This window comes from Pagrus major, chromosome 21, assembly GCF_040436345.1.
Source record: "Pagrus major chromosome 21, Pma_NU_1.0".
Taxonomy (NCBI): domain Eukaryota; kingdom Metazoa; phylum Chordata; class Actinopteri; order Spariformes; family Sparidae; genus Pagrus; species Pagrus major.
The window spans coordinates 21,845,809-21,866,286 of NC_133235.1; the positions used below are offsets into that span (position 1 = coordinate 21,845,809).

Genomic DNA, 20,478 nt, shown 5'->3' on the forward strand with positions numbered 1-20,478 from the left:
ATAATCCATTACATGAATCCCTCATGTAACCAGAAACACGCTCAAGGTGAAGTCTCGCTCTCAAATCTGCCGAGATATGAGTTGTTTCGGGGAGGCGATGTTGGAAAGAGTTGGGGAGAGGAGTTTGGCAGTTTTGATCTGGTTGAGGCAACAAACTGTAACAACTCACCTTGTGAGATTTAAGATGAAGACTTCTCAAGTGAGACTTGTGTTCCTGGTTACACTTTACACGAGATCTGATTCTGTCAGCTGAGTCGATATACCGGACACATTACAAAACTTTTGGTATGAATCATTTATACACCTTGACATGTTAACGTTTGAGTACTTTCTACTACTAATCTTTTTCCAATATGTTCCTCACAGTTATTCCAAGGTCAAGGAGTTTATGTCTGTACCTTTTCTAACTTCAAACACATATATACACACAGTCCACATGCTCATCATTTCAGTGTTATTCATTGTGCTAAAATGCCTTCTTACCACCACCAGTGTCAAGGGCTTTGACTGAGCATGGATAAAGGGTCACGGCTAAATATGCAGCTACATAAACATGTTGGAGTTTACAGACACACTGAGGGGCAAGTGAAGATGTTTTATTTTCTGGTGATCCATTTTTAAGTTTGATCAAAATTGTTTTCTCTCCTGTGTTTATGACTTGACAACAGGTGAGGGGGGAAAAAAGTTTTGCTAAGTTTGTTAATTTTTTTTCTCCATCTGTAAAAATGTGTGAATAAAAAATCAGTTTTTTGTTATTATTATTATTTTCATGTGTAAAACACAGTGAAAAAAATGTAGTAGAATTTTTTTTTCGATGTGCGTGATTTTTTTTTCTCTCTCTGAAAAATGTGTGAAACCAAGTGCGAAAAAACATTTTCCAGGAGAATTTGTTTTATGTGTGAAAATGTGAAAAAAAAAAATCTGGATTTAAAAATATATATATATTCCATGTGTGTGAAAATTTTCTTTTTTCAGGAGAAAGAAAAATTTCATGTGTGAAACGAAGTGCAAAATAAAAACTTTCCAGGAGAAAAAAATTCGGTTTCACACACGAAATAGAAAAAACTTTGTCTTCTGAAGAAAAATTTTCAAACAGTTTCACAAATACATTTTCTTTTTATCTCCTAGAAAATAAATGCGGTTACACAAATAAAAAAAAACATGTTCTCCTGATTTATTTTTTTTTCACACGAGAAAAAAAATTATTTTTTCTCCTGAAAAAGTTTTTTTTTGTTTGGTTTTGTTTTGCATGTGTTTTCACAAATGGGGGGGGAAAAAATGAAGGAACTGAGAAATATTATCCTGGAAAAACTATTTTCCCATCAGTTCTCAAGTCATAAACACAGAAGAGAAAACAATTTAGATCAGACTAATGTGGAAAAAAATCCTGATTACTTAATTGGTTGAAGGACTGTATCCGAGGGTGGCATTTGTTTGTATTGCAGCACAAAACATTTCAAATTAGTGCTTACACATCAAAAACAACCACAAACTTACAAAATAAGAGCTTTGGGTCATATAGAGTACACAGCGAGCGTGATGTTGCTGTTTGTATCACACAGAGTAAGTGGAGGTATCCGACATCTGCCATACATATCGTTATGACAAATACTACACCAAAGAAACGACCAGTTACTACAGTCTCTCTTCCGACAAACATGTTGTGATTCTAGCAGAGCAATCCATAATGTTAGGGTTATGCAATGTAAAAGGGGAATGATCTTGTTTATCTGTCTGCCTGATAAGAGGAACCTTCACCAAGGAGACTAAGGGACAAACAGGGTTTGAGTGTGAAAACAGTGTCAGAGCAAAGAGAAGAAAATCTGTCAGCATCACTTCACAAACGTGTTGGTCAACAACAACAATCACAGATGGAGTTTTTATAATCACCAGTCATTATTTTATAGCCTATAACTCCTTGGACTTATAGAGTGTTCCTTATTGTGGATGTTATTATTTACTACTTCATTGATACATATCTTACACATAAAGCAGTTTTGGTGTGATTGTTGTCATAACCTCAAAGCCACAGATGAGTAATTATGGCCGTTCAAAAACAGGGTTGTTTTGATGTACAATCACTTTGTTCCAGAGTCAATATTGACAACAGACCTTGTGAACGTGGATCTACGCACGTCAAGCAAGGTCATCCACCGTTTACAGCAGCTTTGTCAAAAATGTTTTATATCTGTGGTCAGTGTGTCAATCATTAACGCCTCTGGAGGCTGTATAAATACTGCTGGTTCGGAGAAGTCACTTTAGAAGGAAAAGTACAGTCGCAACAGAGACAAAAAAGAAGAAGCATCTATCTGAAGACTGGAGATGCCTGGATTATATGAGAAGCTGATATTGGCGGCAGCGGTGTCCTCTCTGGCTGTCTTGACCGTGGTGAGGTCGTCCCCGGTGGTGGGGCCCGAGCCTATCCACTGTGCCCCTTGTGTGCCGGAGAAACTGAACAACTGTCCGGCCATCCCAGCAGACTGCAGGCAGGTGCTGAAGGAGCCCGGCTGTGGCTGCTGCATGGCCTGCGCCCTGGATAAAGGAGCATCCTGCGGGGTTTACACAGCCCACTGTGGTGAGGGTCTCCGCTGCATTCCCAGGCCCGGTGAGCCCAGGCCGCTCCACGCTTTGACCAGAGGACAGGGGGTCTGCGCTGAGGATGTGGGCCATGGTAATCTCAACGTTTTGTTATAAGATCCTTAAATAACAAAATGTGGCAGAGGAAACACATTTCTGATAAAAAAAACATTTTAAAAAAAGACCTTATTTTATACATTAAAGTAATTTTATTCCCTGAACTTGTACAGAGGAAGCTGATGGAGCCACTGATCACAGCTCCCCTCCCTACATGCTGGGTACCAACCATGCTGTCGACCACCAAGAGACTGAGGGCCAGGAGAGCTTCAAGGCCAAGCTGAACGCCATCCTCAACAAACTGATACCACTGGTGAGGGAAAAAACATCAATCTGACACTTCAAGATGATTAGTCTGCCTTCCTTCCACTAGAGGGAGCACTAGGTTTTGAGCATCTCTGAGTTGCTGGTAGAGATAACTGGGATTTCTATCATTTTGAAGTTAATATATGATGTATTTGTTTATATGTGAGTGTAGTTCTCACTGTTTGTCTCTCTCTTGTGCACAGGGTCCCTGTCACATTGAACTGCATGCAGCACTGGAGGCGATAACCAACTCTCAGCAGAAACTGGGAGAGAAGTTCACAACTTTCTACCTCCCCAACTGTGACAAGACCGGCTTCTACAAGGCCAAGCAGGTGAGAACTAAAGGATTTCGCAAGGGGTGCACAAATACTGATGTTGAGGACCGGAATAAATGGACAGATTACACTTGCTATATTTTTCGGGGCCCCCTCCATACACATTTTGATATTTGGTAAACAAACAAAACTACTTAACTTCCCCTATGACTGTTATTGTGCTCACTGATTTAGTAAGGTATATATTTTAGCATATATTTCTGTATTCGTACATTTAATATATATTTTTAAATTTCTTTTTTTTTCATCTGTCTCAACTCATTTAGATTTAGATATTTAAATGGCAAAATGTCCATTTATGGATGTTTTTCCTCTGACTTGATGAGGTGAATCCACTGAAATATATTACCCTTCACCTTAACCCTAATATTGTGTATGTTTATGGTTAATAAAGAAATATATAAACACTGGAATAAAGTTTTAGACAGGAGATTTTTTCAATTTTTTTTATATTTTTGGAATATATGTAGGGAGTTGATGCTCTTTTCTCGTCTGTCGGGGCCCTCTAGTGGCAAGGATCCGGCCAAGCCAATGTTTAAATAACAATTTGGCTAAAAGCTGAGGCTGATACCGATTTGTTCCCCCTTTTTGTGCCAGGAAAACAAAGAAACCTTCATTCCAAAAATAGATTAAAAGTGTTTTAAGGTCATTCACACCTTCAATACACTATCTTTGAAAGATCACAAATCTGAGCACTCAAATTTTTTAAACAACCTTTAATATAACCTTCTTTTTTTAAAGGTAACTGCTTTAAATGCCCTTTTAGCTGCTACACAACTACCTACTCAATGACAGGATTTTTTCAGGACTTACATATCCTTACAAACTGATTGCAGGGATCTCACGAGCCAGTCGCTCATGAATGTGCCAGAGCTGATGATGATGTGACACATCAGATAAACATCACCCAGAAATGTAATCGTATTTGCCAAATGAAGCCATATATTGGCCGACACAGATGTTTGGCTGATTAATCAGTGCATCCATATATTTTCCAAGAAAAGATTAATTCCACCTGTTGAGAGGGATTCATCTCGCAGCTATGGGTCATTTATTTATGTGGTTTCCCATCCCTGTTTCTTTTTCAGTGTGAGTCATCTCTGGTCGGACCTCCCGCCCGCTGCTGGTGTGCCTCTTCCTGGAACGGGAAGAAGATCCCGGGATCGGCCGACCTGCTCGGTGACTCAGAGTGTCACCAAGAAGTCACTCACTGAAGGATGGACTCGCTCATGAACACACACAGACACATACACAAACACAAACACACATAAACACAAGCAAACATGCTCCGTAGCCTCAAATCGGGAAATAATGTAAATCGGATTGCAACCACCTGATGAACTGCAATCATTCAGAGAAAATGTAACATCCTATTTTTAAAGGGGGAAATTTCCTCTCACTTTATTTTCATGATGTATGTATCTATCAAGACTTATTTATTCAGTGCTTGTATATTCTTCCTAGCATCAACCGTTTTGTCATTTTTAGATTTTTTATATGTCTGCCTATTTTTTGTGATTGTAAATAGGGCAACACTGTATACATTTGTGTTTCTGACTAAATAACTCCATTGCTAAAAACCACAGGCCCACAGCTCTGCCAAGCCCTCTTCAGGATCAGCTTTTTTTTTCAATAATTCATTCAAAACTGGAGCTGCACACGGCACGAAACGACACAGCCGCTCATTCATTCAACATGTTGACATTGTCTGAATGTATCTCCATTGGCGTTTCCTCAATGGGTATTGGGGGAAATACTTAAAGTGCCACAAGTATGTGCACGGTGGCCAAGCACAAACATATCAGGACTCATCCAAGCCGCGGTGAGGTTTGGGATGGGTTGCTCTGCATTTGTCTACCTCTACTAGTCTCTGCAGGTCCACAGGCTTAGCAGAGGATTGCTGAGGGCTCTTCTCAGCTACAGCTTTCTCACACTTATTTTGACCTTTTTTCTTGCATATATTCAAATATTTATTATGATTCACTCGTGTGTGTATGCTTTTTGTTTGCTGCTGAGCTCGTGGAGAGAATGTCTGGGATGCTGCTATTTCTTTTTTTGTCTTTTTGTTGAAAAAATGCACACATTCTTCTAATTCTGTGGATGTGCTTTCAAATAAAATGCTATTTAATCATGACGGGGTCGTGTTTTAATGTGTTTTCCCACAGTTTAATACACACTCAGAGCAGGCGAAGGTACTACGAAGAGATAAAAGAATAGAAAAGCGATGGATTGATCTTTTTAAACTGCCTTTATTAAGTAAAAATAGACCTCTGAGGGTTGCATTGTACATGCAAACAGCGTATTTACTTTGACCAAGGCAAGTGATGAAAATAATTTCATTATTTGTGGCCTTTATCCCAAAAATTCAGCTTATGCAAAATGACAACAAAACAGTAACAACAGGTTGAAGGAAACGTCCCTCTTTCTGTGGCTCGAGATCAAGCATAAAAAAGTTTATATGCACTGGAGTGTTTGAGCTGCACAGTCCGGTAATCCAGCTCCCCGAGGAGCAGGAAGCAACCGGAAAAAATGGAATTCATAGGAATAGGAGTTCATAGTAAGGCACTGCATGCTTACTCTGAAAAAGTCATACATACATACATTTTTATGGTTGTCACGACCACACACAATATCATTGTAATAAATCACAAGCATACAAATTACGAATATACATCACAAGCATGTACACATGTGCAATGCCACTCAAATTGTGCGTAAATGAAGAGCACTCTCATCAATGTTTGTGGCAGGTACAGTTGTCTCTTGTGTTTTTATAATCAGGCTTCTGAGATCAACTCTTTAAAGTGTATCCTCTTCTCAGAAAGTGTCCTTGCCAGCTTATGAAGAATCCATCCACGGCATCTGGAGGCTGTTTTTTCCTCCCGCTACTCTTCCTCTGTTCCCTCTGCACTGCCTCAGAAAAGGTCCCACGGGCAACAGATAGAAATAGCAAACATCCATATATCGGCCGAGCCATCTCTTGACCTCTCTCCCAATATCCTCAGTGTCTCCGTTTGTTTACAATTCTCCTTGCGCTCACTCCCACCCTCCCTCCCTCCGTCCTGCTCCGCTCCTATTGGCTCTCGGAGTTGTAGTACTGGGCGTCTCCTCGCTCCTTCCCATCAAAACCTGGCAGAGGCTGCCCGTATTTGTCCACACACCAACAGAAGCCTCGCTTTCTGCCTTTGGACGGACGGCACTGAAAGTGAAGGAAGGGACAAGGTGAAGGGAGGGAAGAGAGAGGGGGGGAGGGGAGGGGAGCAGCTAAATGTGCAAATCTAGATGAATATGCAGCATTATGGGTAAACGAGCCACTTTACTCAATGAAGTAGAACAACGATAGTTAAGAGGCATTAATGGTCAGATTGTGCTGAGTCGACGCAGCCTTGGCTATCCAACACGCTGTGGTATTTTGAGCTGCTTTTATGGTCTACCTCCTGTTACACACACATATAGAGACCTTTAAGGTAAACAGAAACCTGGTAAAATATTTGCTTAGTCCCATTTGTGAACAACTGAGAACCAAGATCTATTTTCAGAAGCTGGTGGCCAGTACGAATCATCTGTTGCTGATTATACCCCACAGCTCCAAATTATGGGTACTACAAATGACTTACAGAGTCTGTGGAGCTACCCAAGGGCTGTTATTTTACTGCCAATTTTACTAAAGGTCAACCTCCACTCTAGTAAAACATGCAGCCATTCATTTCAAAGGCGAAAGCAACTGCGCTGCTGCTGCTGCTGCTGCTGCACAGAGGAGCTGATCAGAAAGGAGGGCATCCTTATTTAGTTCGATAGTTCAGCGGGGTTTGACTGAGAGGCTGATCGCAAATGAAGTAGGGCTGTCTAGCTGTCGGGCTGCTGGTGCGTTGGAGGTATAGAGGGAGTAAGTCACGTGTAGCTGCGAGGAAAAAACTAATACAGCAATCAAAATTTTAGGCCCAGTTTCGGAAAGAAAAAATGCGTCTGCTTCCAGCATTAAATCAGTCCTGGGTAGGCTTTTTTTTTTTCTTTCTAAAGACATTAACTGTTATTAAGAGCTGTAATAAGAGATGTTTTCGCTTAGAATCGTGCAAACGTCCAAATTAAACTGACCGAAATGAAATGTCTGCCACTCCTTCAGCGCCTCAGGGCTCGGCGCGGTACACTAGGCCCATTCTACATAAACAAAGACAATGAGCCTGGCGTTGTGAGGCTGGTTATGAGATGATTGCAGGTCAAGGAGAACACTTCCATTAAGCAGGAGGGACTGCTGTGTTATAAGAGAAGCTGCCTCGGTGATACAGTGGCGCGGGAGCCCTAAGTGCCTCCATATGAATGCGTCAGAACCGCTCATTTATTACAACCCGATCGTGGGTGAACCATGTGAGCGTGGGGATGGCTGCGGCTCTATTTCTGTGCACGCTTCTCAAAAGTCCAGCAATTATGGGGGGAGCGCATCGGGTGCCGGTGGCCACCTTGACGTCTGTCTCCCTGGGAGGGTTCCCGTTAAACGGCCAATCGTCCCAGCCGTCAACCCCACTGGGGTTTGGCCCCTGTGGTTGCCGTCTCCAGAGCCAGTGGCTAGGGTCTACCTCACTGGTGTGGTGGTGCAATGATGAGGCTCTAATAACTACCAGTGAATACAGGAGGACAGCTACAAATCTGTAATTGGGCTGCAGGAGACTTAAAGTTTTGAGTCACTAGGCTTCAGCATTGAATCTCTGTTAATGCAGCATGTAAAAAAGGAAATGCGGGTTTCCTTTTTGCTTTCAAAGTTGTGAACAAGCGTTCATCAATTAGTTATTTAAATAACGTGTAGCCACTCATGAAATCATTGAAGGAATCTATATTTTAGCATCAAATTAAGGTGCTTTCTTACCTGTTTTTTCTTATAGAAGCCCTTCTTGTCACAGTTTGGTATGCGGAAACCTCTGGGGTTCAGGATGTCTGTGATCTTAAGGCTGCTGAGGATGCTCTCAATCTCTCTCCGACAGGGACCCTACGGACGAGGGAGCACATAAGCAGTTAATGTCATTTCTCTCAGATCTGAGTGCAGTTGATGTTGTTTTACAGTGCGATTTTGACATCAATCCGCTGTGGGGGTGGGCGACACGACCCAAAAAACAAATATCAGGAACATCTATTTAATTGCAATCACAATCTAAATTTCATTCTTTTTCCTCCGTTTTGAAATTTCCTGCAGACCTCAGTCAAGCTTGAAATAGTCTATGAATTTCTCCTCAAGCATTAGCATCGTTTGAACCAAACATTGCATTCTAAGAATTTTTGGCACATGCTCCTCGTCCGCCATGCTGCTAGCTAAAACTCACTGTCTCACGCACTCAAAGGAGAGCCACATGAACAAATTCATCCTATTAGCTTCACAGTCTATTTAGCTTAACATAGTGTGAATCTGGACATATGCTCCTAGTGTTCTGCATTTCTTTATGGATGGGTGGAGACGCTACCGCTAACATGAGAAAGAAGATCATTATATCTGTTTTTTATGTGCATGGAGCATCATCGAGACTAAAACAGGACCAAAAACGCAACTCGACAAGTAAGTTTAGCCAGTTTTGTTAAATATTTTGTTAACTGACGAATGTTCAGATAAATTACGCATGAGCTATATATGTTACACAGCTAGCATGCTACCAATGTTAGCTAAATATGGCGTTGAAATTTTCAATAGGAAAAAAATGTATAAATAGAGTCAACTCAAGTCAAGCCAGTTTTTAATAATTTAGCGCCAATCCACGACAAAAATCATCTCACGACACTAGAGCTGTATTACATCTATCACTCAGTTAACTGATGTGTTTATGCTAACTTCCTGTGGCACACAGGGCATACACTTTGTCCATAAAACAAATTTAGAATTTTGGTACTTGCGTCTTACGGACCAAAACAATGGAAGGATGAGTTTCGTATACACATGAAGATCACTGAGGTTCTGGTAGGAGTGAATAGATTTCGGGTTGGCTCGCATGCGCGCACAGAATCATGTGGAAATGAGCCATGAGAACACATTAACTGCTGCGATTTCAAGTTGATCAAGTTGAGTCAAGTAGATTGTGGACGCCTCATCTGATCGCTCACCCATAATTCTGTTTCATTTCAAAATAAAGACGTTAACAAAGCCGATTCACGCTGCATCGCACACCGCCCTGCGGTAATTCCTAAACAATGGTTGCCGCAATATGAAAGAGGTGAGGGATGAGAAATTAATTCATCTGGCTGATTTTGTAGCAGCTTAACAGCTTGCCAAAGCTGCTTAGGACTCTTACACTTTACACAAAGGATGGGGGATAAAGTGAATTCAAAGAGCTCAAAGAAGGAGCCAAAAGGCTTGTCCTCAAGTCCAAGTGCTCCAGTCACTAATCAAAGCAGCCAGTCAAAGCCCATTACTAGTGTGTGCTCACTTCTCTGGCCAAAGAGAAGATCAAAATAGCAGCAGGGCTTCCCAACAGGCACTCACATAGGCCAATCCATCATTCGTTGGCTCCCAGTACAGCCGGCACGCGGACGCCTTGTGGCCAAACAACCGCCTGACCCGGGTCAGCCGCAGGGCCATCATACCCGCTCGCTGCCATGCCATTCTACTGCTCATGATGCCTGCCAACCATCGGCACCGCGACCCAAAACATTTCATCACCCGCAGGGGGAGAAAAACACCAAAAACACAGAGGAAGAGGGGAAAAACATTCCTCCAGTATGCTCTGAAGACTGAAAAATATTGGTTGTGGTACTTACATAATCTGGCTCCTGTTTGGTCTCTAGAGAGAAGTTCTGCTGGTCTGTGATGAGGGGTCCCGGGAGCTCCTCCATCTTAAAGCTCTGGGTCCTCTTCTGCTGCTCCCGGCGGAGCACTTCTGACTTGGCAGAGGGGAAGAAGGGGTGAGGCGGAGGTCTCATGGGTCCCGTGGGTCTGTGAGTGCTGAACGAGGTTTGAAGGCCCGAGCCAGTGGAATTCCTCTCCTCGTCCTGAGTCTCCATATTGTCTACTAAAGATTGAGAACAGCGTGTGTTTAATCACAAAACAGTCCACCAGCATACATCATATTTCATTTAAGGAGGTATTTCTTAAGATAATTCGGACGTATAGATCTTTTGAAGCCAGCTGGAGGTCACTGATGGTCATGAATGATCCACATCTCTGAGGCATTTCCTGAGATGATGCATATCTTTTGAGTTTAAGATGACTCCCAGCACCACTTCATTCCACATGTTTCTACCTTTGAACCTTGAATCCTTAAAACCATCTCAGTCAAAATCATCCTAACATGAAAATCAGCATTAAGTCTTCGCTGATGGGTTCAAAGAGGTCCAGGTCTTCAACACCTATCTGATAGTGAGCTGCACCTCTCTTCTCCAGGGCTCAAAAAACCCTTCCTATTCTTCAACCTGTCTCATTCTCCACCTTCTCTTGATTTAATGGGGGAAATCTAAGGGTGAGTTGATCATCACTTGTGAACTTGTCAAATCTGCCTAAAATGGAGATAATAAATTGTGGAACTACTCCTTTAGAGCTATTAGAAGCTTCTCATGAACACATCTTCCTTTGTGATTAGAGGATTGAGATGTAATTAGGGTGATACATACACGTTTCTACACTTGTTGCACAGTGATATGCGTAAAGTCTCTAAAATGGACGCAAAAGGGAAAAAAAGGTGCGCGCACTAGACTTACCTGGCAGTTCATTGACTGGAGGTGTCGGTCCGGCTGTGAGTCGTTTAGCAGTAGCGTTTGCACAGAGCCCTCGACCCTCCAGAAGAGCCTGCAGAGGTTTCGTCTCCCCGGGCTGATGCTGACAAGTCATCCCGGAGCCACATCTCCCGGTGTACACGCCGCACGGCTGGCCGAGGCTCAGCGCGCAGGTCATGCAGCAGCCGCAGCCCGGTTCGCGGACCTTCTCGGCGCAGTCCTTGGGCAAAGGTTTGCACAAAAGCCGCGCTCCGACGTCACACGGCTCGCATTTGATAACCGGTCCGACCGCACCTGACCTCCGCGTGAGCGATGCCAGGACAAAAGTCATGCAAAGTGCGCGAAAACAGGAATCCATTGCGGGGAGTCTGCCCGGGGAGTGTGCGGTGTCAAGAGTCCTGCTTGTCCTGCTGTGGTGACTTTTCACTGGGGCAGCTTCTCTCTCATTCACATAAAGCCACCGGACAAAACATCTCAATATATAGACCCCAGTGACTGTAGTCACACCCCCGGGTAGCCTGCGGTCTACTGATGAATTGCCTCGACTCCCGTTATTCATAACCCATCAGAGCTGCAGCACCCCGGAGCTTGTTGTGCAGACCAGTAGAATAACATTTCTGATTATTTTTCTTTATTTCTGATTTATTTATTTTTTTAAACAAATTGATTGATTAACTTTTTACCTTGTGCATTTCACTTAAGTCACAATATTCTGTATATACTGAAGCCTTAAGCAGTTTTCAAGCTATGAGACACATTAAAGGGGGAAAACGTGCAAAGAAAAACACAGAAATGTTTAAAATGTGTCCCAACTCTTGGTTTTGAAGCATCTGCCATGCGCAGATTCATTCATAGGGGGCGCCAGTAGTGTGTGAGAGAGAGAGACAGTGTGTATGTGTGTGTAAACTTTGTTGGAGCTCCAATTTTTCAGTGATTCAGTGACACTTTAAAAGCCTCATCTGCTTCATGATTCTGTGTTTTTTCCCCTCGGTTCTGTCTGTGTGTTTATAGAAGTGTGTTTGCATGTGTGTCCACTGATCTGTGGCCCCTAGAAGCTGCTGCACATGACCCTGCATGACCTGTATATGGTTTTAAGCGCATAAACTGTAACCAATCCATTCATAAGATGATTATTTCAAGCTTTGATATGGTGGTAGCTACAGCAGTGAAGACTGGATGCAAAATCAGCGCTGGAAGGGAGCGAAGTACAGTTACTCAAGTACTTAAGTGCTTAATTCCTCTCCTTCCCTTCATTTTAGAGGCAAATATAGAATAAAAATATATAATAACACTTTGTATATACAAGACAAATTGTTGTTTTATTAAAAATTGTGCATTTTTATTCATGAAACAACCAAACAGTGCGTGAAATGTTCCACCTTAGAATATTAAAAGGCTGTTTCCAAAATGTATCAGTACTTAGAAAAATAAGTTCAAACTACTTTGTTAAAAAAATTGAGTCTATTGGCAAAAGGTGCCCAGTTGTTCACAGGTCATACATAGGCTGAATAAATATATATATTTTTTAAATAACTCACTGTTGATGGGGAAGTGTAGGAAACAGCAGGTTTTGCACACAGTGTCCATTAGTCAGACGCCTACTTTCCAGAGTCCTGGTGGGCATATTGCACCAAAGTCGATTAACCAGGTAACAAAAAACTTCTCTGACAGTTTGTTAATAAAAAGAAATAATCAATAGACTAATTGACACCTGATAGTTTTTATGTCCCAACATTGTTTGAAGTTACAGTAGTTAAGTAGTTATTCATAACTTCTTTTTAATCGGTGTTTATTGGCTCACATTTGGTTTAATTGTTTTTGAAATGCAATATTAACATTTTCTTAATATCTTATTTTTAATGTATCTGTGTGCCTTTGAATTGTGTCTGAATGTTGCTATATGAATAAACTTGCCTTGCCGTAAAGAAACAGTTGACACAAAAATGGGCGATGGAAAGTCGGGTGAAGTTTCGTAATCCACAAAACATTCCTGGAGCCTTAAAGCAAAACCGTGTCGCAGCATTTTCCTAAAACAATTGAAGTGGATGGGGACTTGTTTTAAAACGTTTTTAAAAAAAGCACAAAATGGCTCCATCCAGCAAGATGTTATTTACGGCCTTGACGAGCAGTCAAGCTCGTGCACCTACTTCAGCCTTTGACTAAGCCACTTAAGTGAAGATTTCGGCTTAATAAGGCATGTGAACAACATTTTATCAAATCAGATCTCTGGGATTACACCGAATTAGCTATATGGAGCCATTTAATATATTTTTTTTTTTCTTTCAGGTTGTTTTTCTTTTGTCACGATTTGAATCAAGTCTCTGTATACTGCAGTTGTTTAGCAGAATGCTGCAACACTGTTTCATTGTGATGCTCCGGAAATGTTTTGAGAGCACCAAAACTTCACCTCCTTTTCTAGCAGATAATGACTGAATTTTCATTATTGGGTGAACTTATCCTTTACGTACACATAAATTGCAAGAGGTAAATATTGATTGAACTACTTACAGGTTCCTCAAAATGTACCTAAACTACTTGTTTATTTAGATTTAATTCATCACTCCCCGACACTATCAGTATATTAAATTGTATAACAATTTACCTCTTTATTTAACTCAAATCTTGGTATTTGCAAGTCGTTCTGCAGAACGCCGGCTTCAGAAGGTTATAGGCTTGATGTTTGTTGCAGGCTTTGGCTTTATAAAAGGGACGAATATGATCCAGGTGGAGAGATTTTATATCAAACCGAAAACAAAACGAACGCCACAATATAATTCAGCTGCAAGATCTGCCGCAATCAGTCTACACAATCAGTTTTGTTTAAAACATGAAGACCAGTCGAGCATAATTCAAGGTGACCTGCCCATATGGTACTCAGCATTCAGTGCAAAAAAGGAACCTCAAGTACCTGTCCCTCACACATACAGTGAAGTAATGGTCTCTGAACTTGTTGTTGGGAAGTGTGACATAGTTGGGCCTGTTCTAGTCATTTGTCAGTGCTACAAAGCAGACCTTGAAATAAGGACACATACCACACGTGTAAGTGAGAAAATTCCTGAGTAATTACATCTGAAGCATTTTTAGCTCCACTATTAATTGGTTACAGATGAGAGAGGGAATACAAACACCGGCACAAAATGTCCAAAATACCTCAAAAGAATAACAGCAGGAGAGGCGAGGTGTACAGTTCCTCTTTGCTTTTTGAAATTTCTTGGAAGCCAATGTCAAATCAGTTGCCAACAAGCCCTGGCGTACAGCCGCCTGTTAACAGACAGGTCTACAGCAGAGCAGTGCTCCATGGAATGCCAAACATTTGTTTCATAAAGCCTGCTGATTTTCCTCCCTCTCCTCCGCTCAGAGCTCTTCGGAAGGGGGTCTCTCAGCCACCTGTGCATATTCAGCATAGCAGAGGAGAGCGTCGGGCACAGGGAGTAATGTACTGAAGGAATGTCGTCCCGCAGAGCAGCCACTCAGTAGAGAGGGAGTGTGAAGAATTTGCTTTTGCACACACAGGATATTACTGTACATGTGTTTAACATAACCTGCTGTCAGAGGCTGCGAAGGCCAACCGCAACCTGCTTGTCAAATCCTAATCCGGAACAATTTTCCACTGTTTTAAAATGATTTGGACAAATCGGATACACTCGCTCGAAGCTCTGAGAGTGGTCTGCATTGGCCCCGGCAGTTGTGCTGTAGCTTAGGTAGGCCAAAAACATGCTAGCTACTGAATGCCTGCCTCTGGATGCCACACATGTTGTTAGTTTTATCTTATAAAAGTCAGGTTGCTGCTCTGTATAGTTGTGAGTGGTTATTTTCATAATGTTGCGCTAATTCGGATATTTCTGTCCCTGTATTCAGACAACAATTGGAGTTGTTATCTCTGTTGTTGAAAGTGTAATTTGTAATATATGACCAGAATTTGAAAGAAGCTCCAAAAAAATAGGGAGCTGCCAGAAACCAACAGTTCTGTCCTCGTGTGTCACGTTTTGCTTTTTATTTCCTCCCTTTGTCTGTTTTCCCGCCTTTTTCACTCCTCACCTGTGTTCTATCAGTTAATCATCCTCGTGTATTTATGTCCTTGTCTTCCTGTCTCTGTTTGTCTGTTTCGTCTGTTCTGTTTTGCCCTTGTCTCTCCTGTGTCTCCCTGTCCCATCTTCCTGTTTCCTCACATTTATTTCTGGTTTGTACTTTGTTTTACTTTTGTTTCTTGGATATGTCCTGTTTTGTTTTCTTGCCTTTGTTGCTTCATTTCTGGACTTCTGGTTTTCAGCTTTATTTAACAAAACTCGCTTTTTGTTCCGTACCTGCCTGCATGTGCGTCTTGTGTTTGGGTCCCCCTTTGTGTAATCTGACACTGCTGCTCTTTCTAGCTATCATTAGCTGTAGCTAGCTACAGTTAGCTAATTAGCTCATGACTCAGTTAGCCGTGGAGCCAGTCGCGCTCCTCAAGCCACCGAAATTCGGAAAATAAAATTTCTCACCTCTGGTTTTGGCTTTTGAACAGTAATGTTCTTCATAGCGTTAAAAAAGAATAAAGATTTAAAGATTCAGAACCAACCTGTCAGTTACACATGATATTTCTAATTAAAGGAGGCCTATTACCCTTTTTTCCTTTCCTTCAGTGTTTTATATAGGTTCTTCTGCATGTAAAAGTTCTTGAAAGTTAAAAAGGTCACACCAACAGAAGCTCCGCTCTCCCACAGAAATCACTGCTCCTGAAACGCCTCATCAGTAACACTGCCTTTAAGTCCGCAACTTTGTGACACCACACTATGTCACCATATCACACATTTGCATAATTTATGCCAAGCGGCTAGTTTGGCATGTAAGAATTGATTGATCAGTTGTTGTTATTGATGCAAGGTCAGGCATGTGTGAGCTGACCAATCACAGCGGACAGGGTATTCGGGAGGGGGGTCCTTAAAGAGCTAAAACAGAGCATTATAGACAGAATACAGTGCCACAGCACATTAAAGCATGTAAACCTATTCTGGTAGTAACGCAAAATACAATTATGACCCTAAAAATTACCATAATATGTCTCCTTTAAAGGTAAGGAAATATATTTTTTGCCTTTTTATTACCAAATTTATGGTGATTGATGTTCCTTTTCAAAATAAATAGCCAGCTCACATGAGAGAAGGAAGAAAAGGGAGGAAGAGAAGAATATAGTTCACATTCTTGATGTATGTTCAGATTTTCTCTCATTAAAAAGTACTGCGACGTATTTTGATATTTCATATGTAATAATGCTTCTTTTCCCACTTCTGGCTCTGTTTGTGTGATTTTGTCAGTGTTCAGTGCAGAGATGGAGGGGATGGTGTTACTGTAGTGACGGGGAAAAGCGCAAGAATCTGCAGCGACAGCCAAAGCTCACAGATTGAAAAGCACATAGTTTTATCAGCTGGAGGTCTGCAGAACATGTCTGGGTTAAACCAGGAGATGTGTGTGTGTGTGTGTGTGTGTGTGTGTGTGTGTGTGTGTGTGTGTGTGTGTGTGTGTGTGTGTGTGTGTGTGCATGCCCCTCACTCTCACAACACCAACCAACTCTTTCCCCATACTTACCTGGAATTTGGGATGGCAGTGGGGGTCCGGTGTGTCTGGAGAGTGAGTGTGTAGGTGTGTTGGGATAAGAGGGGAGGGTTGGGACTGTTTAGGAATGAGGCTGCCACAGATCACATGACAAGTCTGGTACGGTCACTGTTATTATTTTTTTCCCCCCGTAGTCTCATGACCCTCTCTCGTATAATCGCCCCTGTCTGTTTCGAGCAGATGAATCGGACGCAAAGGTCTCTATTATGATTATTATGATCATCTTTACCCTTTGATTCTGCTCGCAGAGCTTCGACAATTATCCGATTATTAGATGTGGTTTGAATGGTGGACAAAATAAAGAGCCAAAAGGGCAAAGGCCACCTTTCATCTAATTCCAGAGTGGGTTAATTATTTTTCTGGAGTGGTCTGTTCGTGGAGCTGTCGTGGTCCCCATTTCTGGAGGCTTGGCCCCTGAGGCAGTGCAAGGCTGTAATTAGGCCCGAGCGAAGTGGAGGACGGAGAGAGAGGAACTCTCAGCACTCAGCCTGACGGATTGCAGAGTGCTCGGAAGTGGGCTGAGAGTGGCGCCGCTCACTTTGGGCCCCGAATCCCCCCCAGACAGTATCACTTCCTATGTCTGTATTTCTCTGTCTCGTGGAGGCACATTAGGACTTTTGAACATGTATTCGCACATGTATGTGCACTGCCTCACATCTGCAAAACACATTGACTCTCATGCTGCCTTTCAGTCACTCTCTCACTGAACTTCATTATTTAAGAACTACATATAGTAAATAAAATATATGTACATCATGTTCTAAATGTAAACATAAGCTGTTTTTGAGTCCTTTTTTTAATTCATGTTTGATTTATTTTTTTCTTTCAGTGTGATTTAAATACAAATGAAACGGACATGTAATTTATTCCTGCACAGTCATGTATCACTCTCTCACTGACACCAACACACCATTACTCATCGTAAACAAAGGCAAAATTATAGCTGGTGGAGGAGGGAATATCCCCTGCTCCATTTATTTTATAAGCTATGGTGGTCTGTGGGTGCAACATGTGGTCTGATGCTGAAATGAAGAGAAAATGCAGCTACAGCCCTCTCTGACAGGTTCATTCAGCTAATTCAATTTCCTCTCTATAGTATCATTCTGCATCTTGTTCAAGATGTATCTTTCACTATTCCCGTTCATAATTTGTTATGTAATTGTAGTTGTGGTTTACAATGTAGTTTACGTTATTGGTCTTTGTTATAGTGCACTGGGATAAGCTAGTGCAGACAAGTTACAATTGATTGATAAAGAAGGTGTGATCAGGGATTTTCTCACTGCCGTCATGGCCTAGTCAGAAAATGGTGTGGAAGGTTTCACTCTTTCAGTCATTCAAATTAAGACAGTGGGCCCAAATTCATCTGCAGTACTTCACTCTTCTTCATCAGCCTGGCGATTCCCAACTGGAAGTACTTGTAACTCTGGGGCTACATCTGCTGCCGTAGGTGTGGTGCTGATCTTTAGTATATTTCTCGTGAAAAAAACAACAACCACTTAACCAGCAGCTATGATAGGCTGACTGCACAGGACAGGCCTCCCAACAGCCTGTGGTCGTTGTACCATGTGTACAAGAGCGCAGAAAAAATTGTTTGCAAGCAAGATGAATTATATCAATATTCTGTTTTAAATCATTAACAGCATGTAGAGAGTCACGCCCCTCCGGTGGAACACCATAGGACTGTATTTTAGAAGAAATATGTACAGTCGTGAATAGTGAGAAACAAACCATTTTTTAAATCTATGTGTCTTGTGGCATGAATCACACATATGATGTTTATCAAATTAAAGAAGATACATTTTTAGGTCAATAATTTTATTTTTGGTTACTACTAGAATAGGTTTACAGGCTTTAGTGCTCAAAAAACACATCAGTTTACTTATACTGTCCAGTGCTGCAGCACTGTATTCTGTTTTAGCGCCTGTCACTTTAAGGCCTGGCTCAAAAATATAAAAATGTGGAGTCTCTTGGCATTAATTACTGTACGAGTTTTTTCTGAAATAAGGTCTTGTGGGGCACGCCAGAAGAGGCGAGACTTCACCTCTCTATTGGATGGTATTAATGAAGGAGGGCTTAAGGTCATCCAACAGGACTGGGGGGGGGGTATGTCACTCTTGAACCAAACACAAATTCACATGACAAAGGCAACACTTGGCCTCACTGCTTGTTGTTTCAAGTTCAGTGACCATGACCTGCTGAGACCACTCCACAGCCACCTGCCACCCTCTGGTTAATGGGTCCTCTAGACAGCAATACATTACAAACGTTTTTGTTTTCTCTGTGTATGGCACAAAAAGACCATTGTGCATTAGTCATTAACAGCTTATCTTGACCCGACCTTTACTACAGCGTGGCCCGATATTGGCGCCCGCAATTAATCTCACAGTGTGTTTTGAGGTTTCGGCGTCTGCTGAAAACCAAACATGGGGCCTCAAATTGTGCAGCCATCCCAGAATGCGCTTTCTATTTTTGCTCCCCAACCTTTATTCTATGCCTCAGAGCAACAGAGATGAGCCCTGCCCCTCTAATTGAGTGGCTGTAAAAGTGCTGCAGAGCTCGGGGTGGCGGAGGAATGAGAATGAGTTCTGTCAGCCCGCTGATAAACAGGGCCTTTCACCTCCACATTATCTGCAGAGTGAAAGTTGATTGGCTTCAGAACACTCGGAGAGAGAGAGACTGGTGTAAATCTGCAAAGTTTATTGGAAGGCTGGTATTTGTTGAGGCAGGCATACTGTATGTGACAGGCTTAATCAGTGTCTGTTATGGGTCCTCGCTCAGGTCGGGAACGACAACACAATAGCGATTATATTACAGAGGCTCATTATGTGTACTCTCTTGCCTGTTTTTCATTCTTTTATACCATTAATCAGCGTGTTATTATTAAATACTAAGACTTTTAAATCAAGTCTGATGTGGAATCATGGCAGTGTTTAGTCAGGCCTACACAGCACTCTCACACACTGTTATTACCTGTGTGAAATATCGTCTCTCCTGACAGGTTCCTCTGTAGTCTAATAATGTTGCTTGCTTTTCTGGACTTTCCCCGGCTTCTTTTATTTCGAGACCACTCCGCACTAAATAACAGAGGAAGACGGGCTCTGGGCCCTCTGCAGTCGCCACACCTGGGCCTTCGCTTCCTTCCTGCCCTCCCCGGGAATTCTTCACTTTCACCACCTGCAGAGGGACAGTAGTGAGAGGGGGGGGGGGGAGGGAGGGTCTACCCCATTACACCTTTCCTCCCTCCTTGGCTAGGCTCTGCAATTTTATTCCCTCTCAGCACCATTAGAGCGACCTGTCCGGGCTTGCGTGGAGGTAAAATCCTCTTTTACTGCACTTCACAAATGAGACAGTGGACACGTGTGTGTTGGATCTCTGCATATGCACTGAGAAAACGGAAAGCACAGATGCACAGTTAGAAGATGGGGTGGTGGTCCACTTAAGTCCCCTCACGATTACTATTTAACCTTTAAGATTCAGCTGAAAAAGTTAATTCTGACTGGGGAAATAAGCCACGTCACAAAACCACTCCACTTGTGCAGGTTCAAAAGTGTTGTGTTACTAGTGTCCTCTGCTGGCTGCACATTGAACTGAATCGATTTGTTTTTCCACAAAGCAGAGTTTACTCCTTACTGACCCATGTCATGCCGTGTCATGATCTGCTTACTTCTCAAATCCTCCTTTGTTCTGGGAGATTAGCTGCTACTGGAAGACACTAGAGCTACAAACCTGCCTGTGACTGATGCTGCAGTTGTTGTGGTTGAGACTTGAGGCCAGGTAAGACCTGTGCATGGTGTCTTTGGTTCAGCAGTGTGCTTAAAAAACCCTTAAAGGGGCACTATGTAGTTTTGGGGAAGAAATCCAAACTCAGAATTATATTTACAATATTAATGAGGTAATAATACAAACTCAGAAATATGTATTTTTC

General features: G+C 42.1%; 2 protein-coding genes across 2 annotated transcripts; one reads left to right on the top strand and one right to left on the bottom strand.

Annotated features, from left to right (window-relative positions):
• The first annotated feature begins 2,263 nt into the window (after positions 1–2,263).
• Positions 2,264–5,409, top strand: LOC141016540 (insulin-like growth factor-binding protein 1). Its single transcript, XM_073490953.1, has 4 exons — positions 2,264–2,671; positions 2,808–2,947; positions 3,144–3,272; positions 4,364–5,409. The coding sequence occupies exons 1-4, from the start codon at positions 2,323–2,325 to the stop codon at positions 4,487–4,489; spliced, it is 744 nt and encodes a 247-aa protein (XP_073347054.1). The 5' UTR covers positions 2,264–2,322; the 3' UTR covers positions 4,490–5,409.
• A 939-nt stretch (positions 5,410–6,348) lies between these two features.
• Positions 6,349–11,319, bottom strand: LOC141016958 (insulin-like growth factor-binding protein 3). The gene is made up of 4 exons (XM_073491567.1): positions 10,947–11,319; positions 10,011–10,261; positions 8,137–8,256; positions 6,349–6,474 (listed from the first exon to the last, which is right to left on the bottom strand). Exons 1-4 carry the CDS (start codon positions 11,317–11,319, stop codon positions 6,349–6,351), a joined length of 870 nt encoding a protein of 289 aa, XP_073347668.1.
• Positions 11,320–20,478: the final 9,159 nt, after the last annotated feature.

Excerpts from the sequence above, each read along its gene's own strand:
- LOC141016540 (XM_073490953.1), top strand. The coding sequence starts at position 2,323 with ATGCCTGGATTATATGAGAAGCTGATATTGGCGGCAGCGGTGTCCTCT. Across the intron at positions 2,672-2,807 it reads CGCTGAGGATGTGGGCCATG|AGGAAGCTGATGGAGCCACT; the intron begins GTAATCTCAACG and ends GAACTTGTACAG. Across the intron at positions 3,273-4,363 it reads GCTTCTACAAGGCCAAGCAG|TGTGAGTCATCTCTGGTCGG; the intron begins GTGAGAACTAAA and ends TTTCTTTTTCAG.
- LOC141016958 (XM_073491567.1), bottom strand. The coding sequence starts at position 11,319 with ATGGATTCCTGTTTTCGCGCACTTTGCATGACTTTTGTCCTGGCATCG. Across the intron at positions 8,257-10,010 it reads CCAAACAGGAGCCAGATTAT|GGTCCCTGTCGGAGAGAGAT; the intron begins GTAAGTACCACA and ends CCTCGTCCGTAG. Across the intron at positions 6,475-8,136 it reads GCTTCTATAAGAAAAAACAG|TGCCGTCCGTCCAAAGGCAG; the intron begins GTAAGAAAGCAC and ends CTTCACTTTCAG.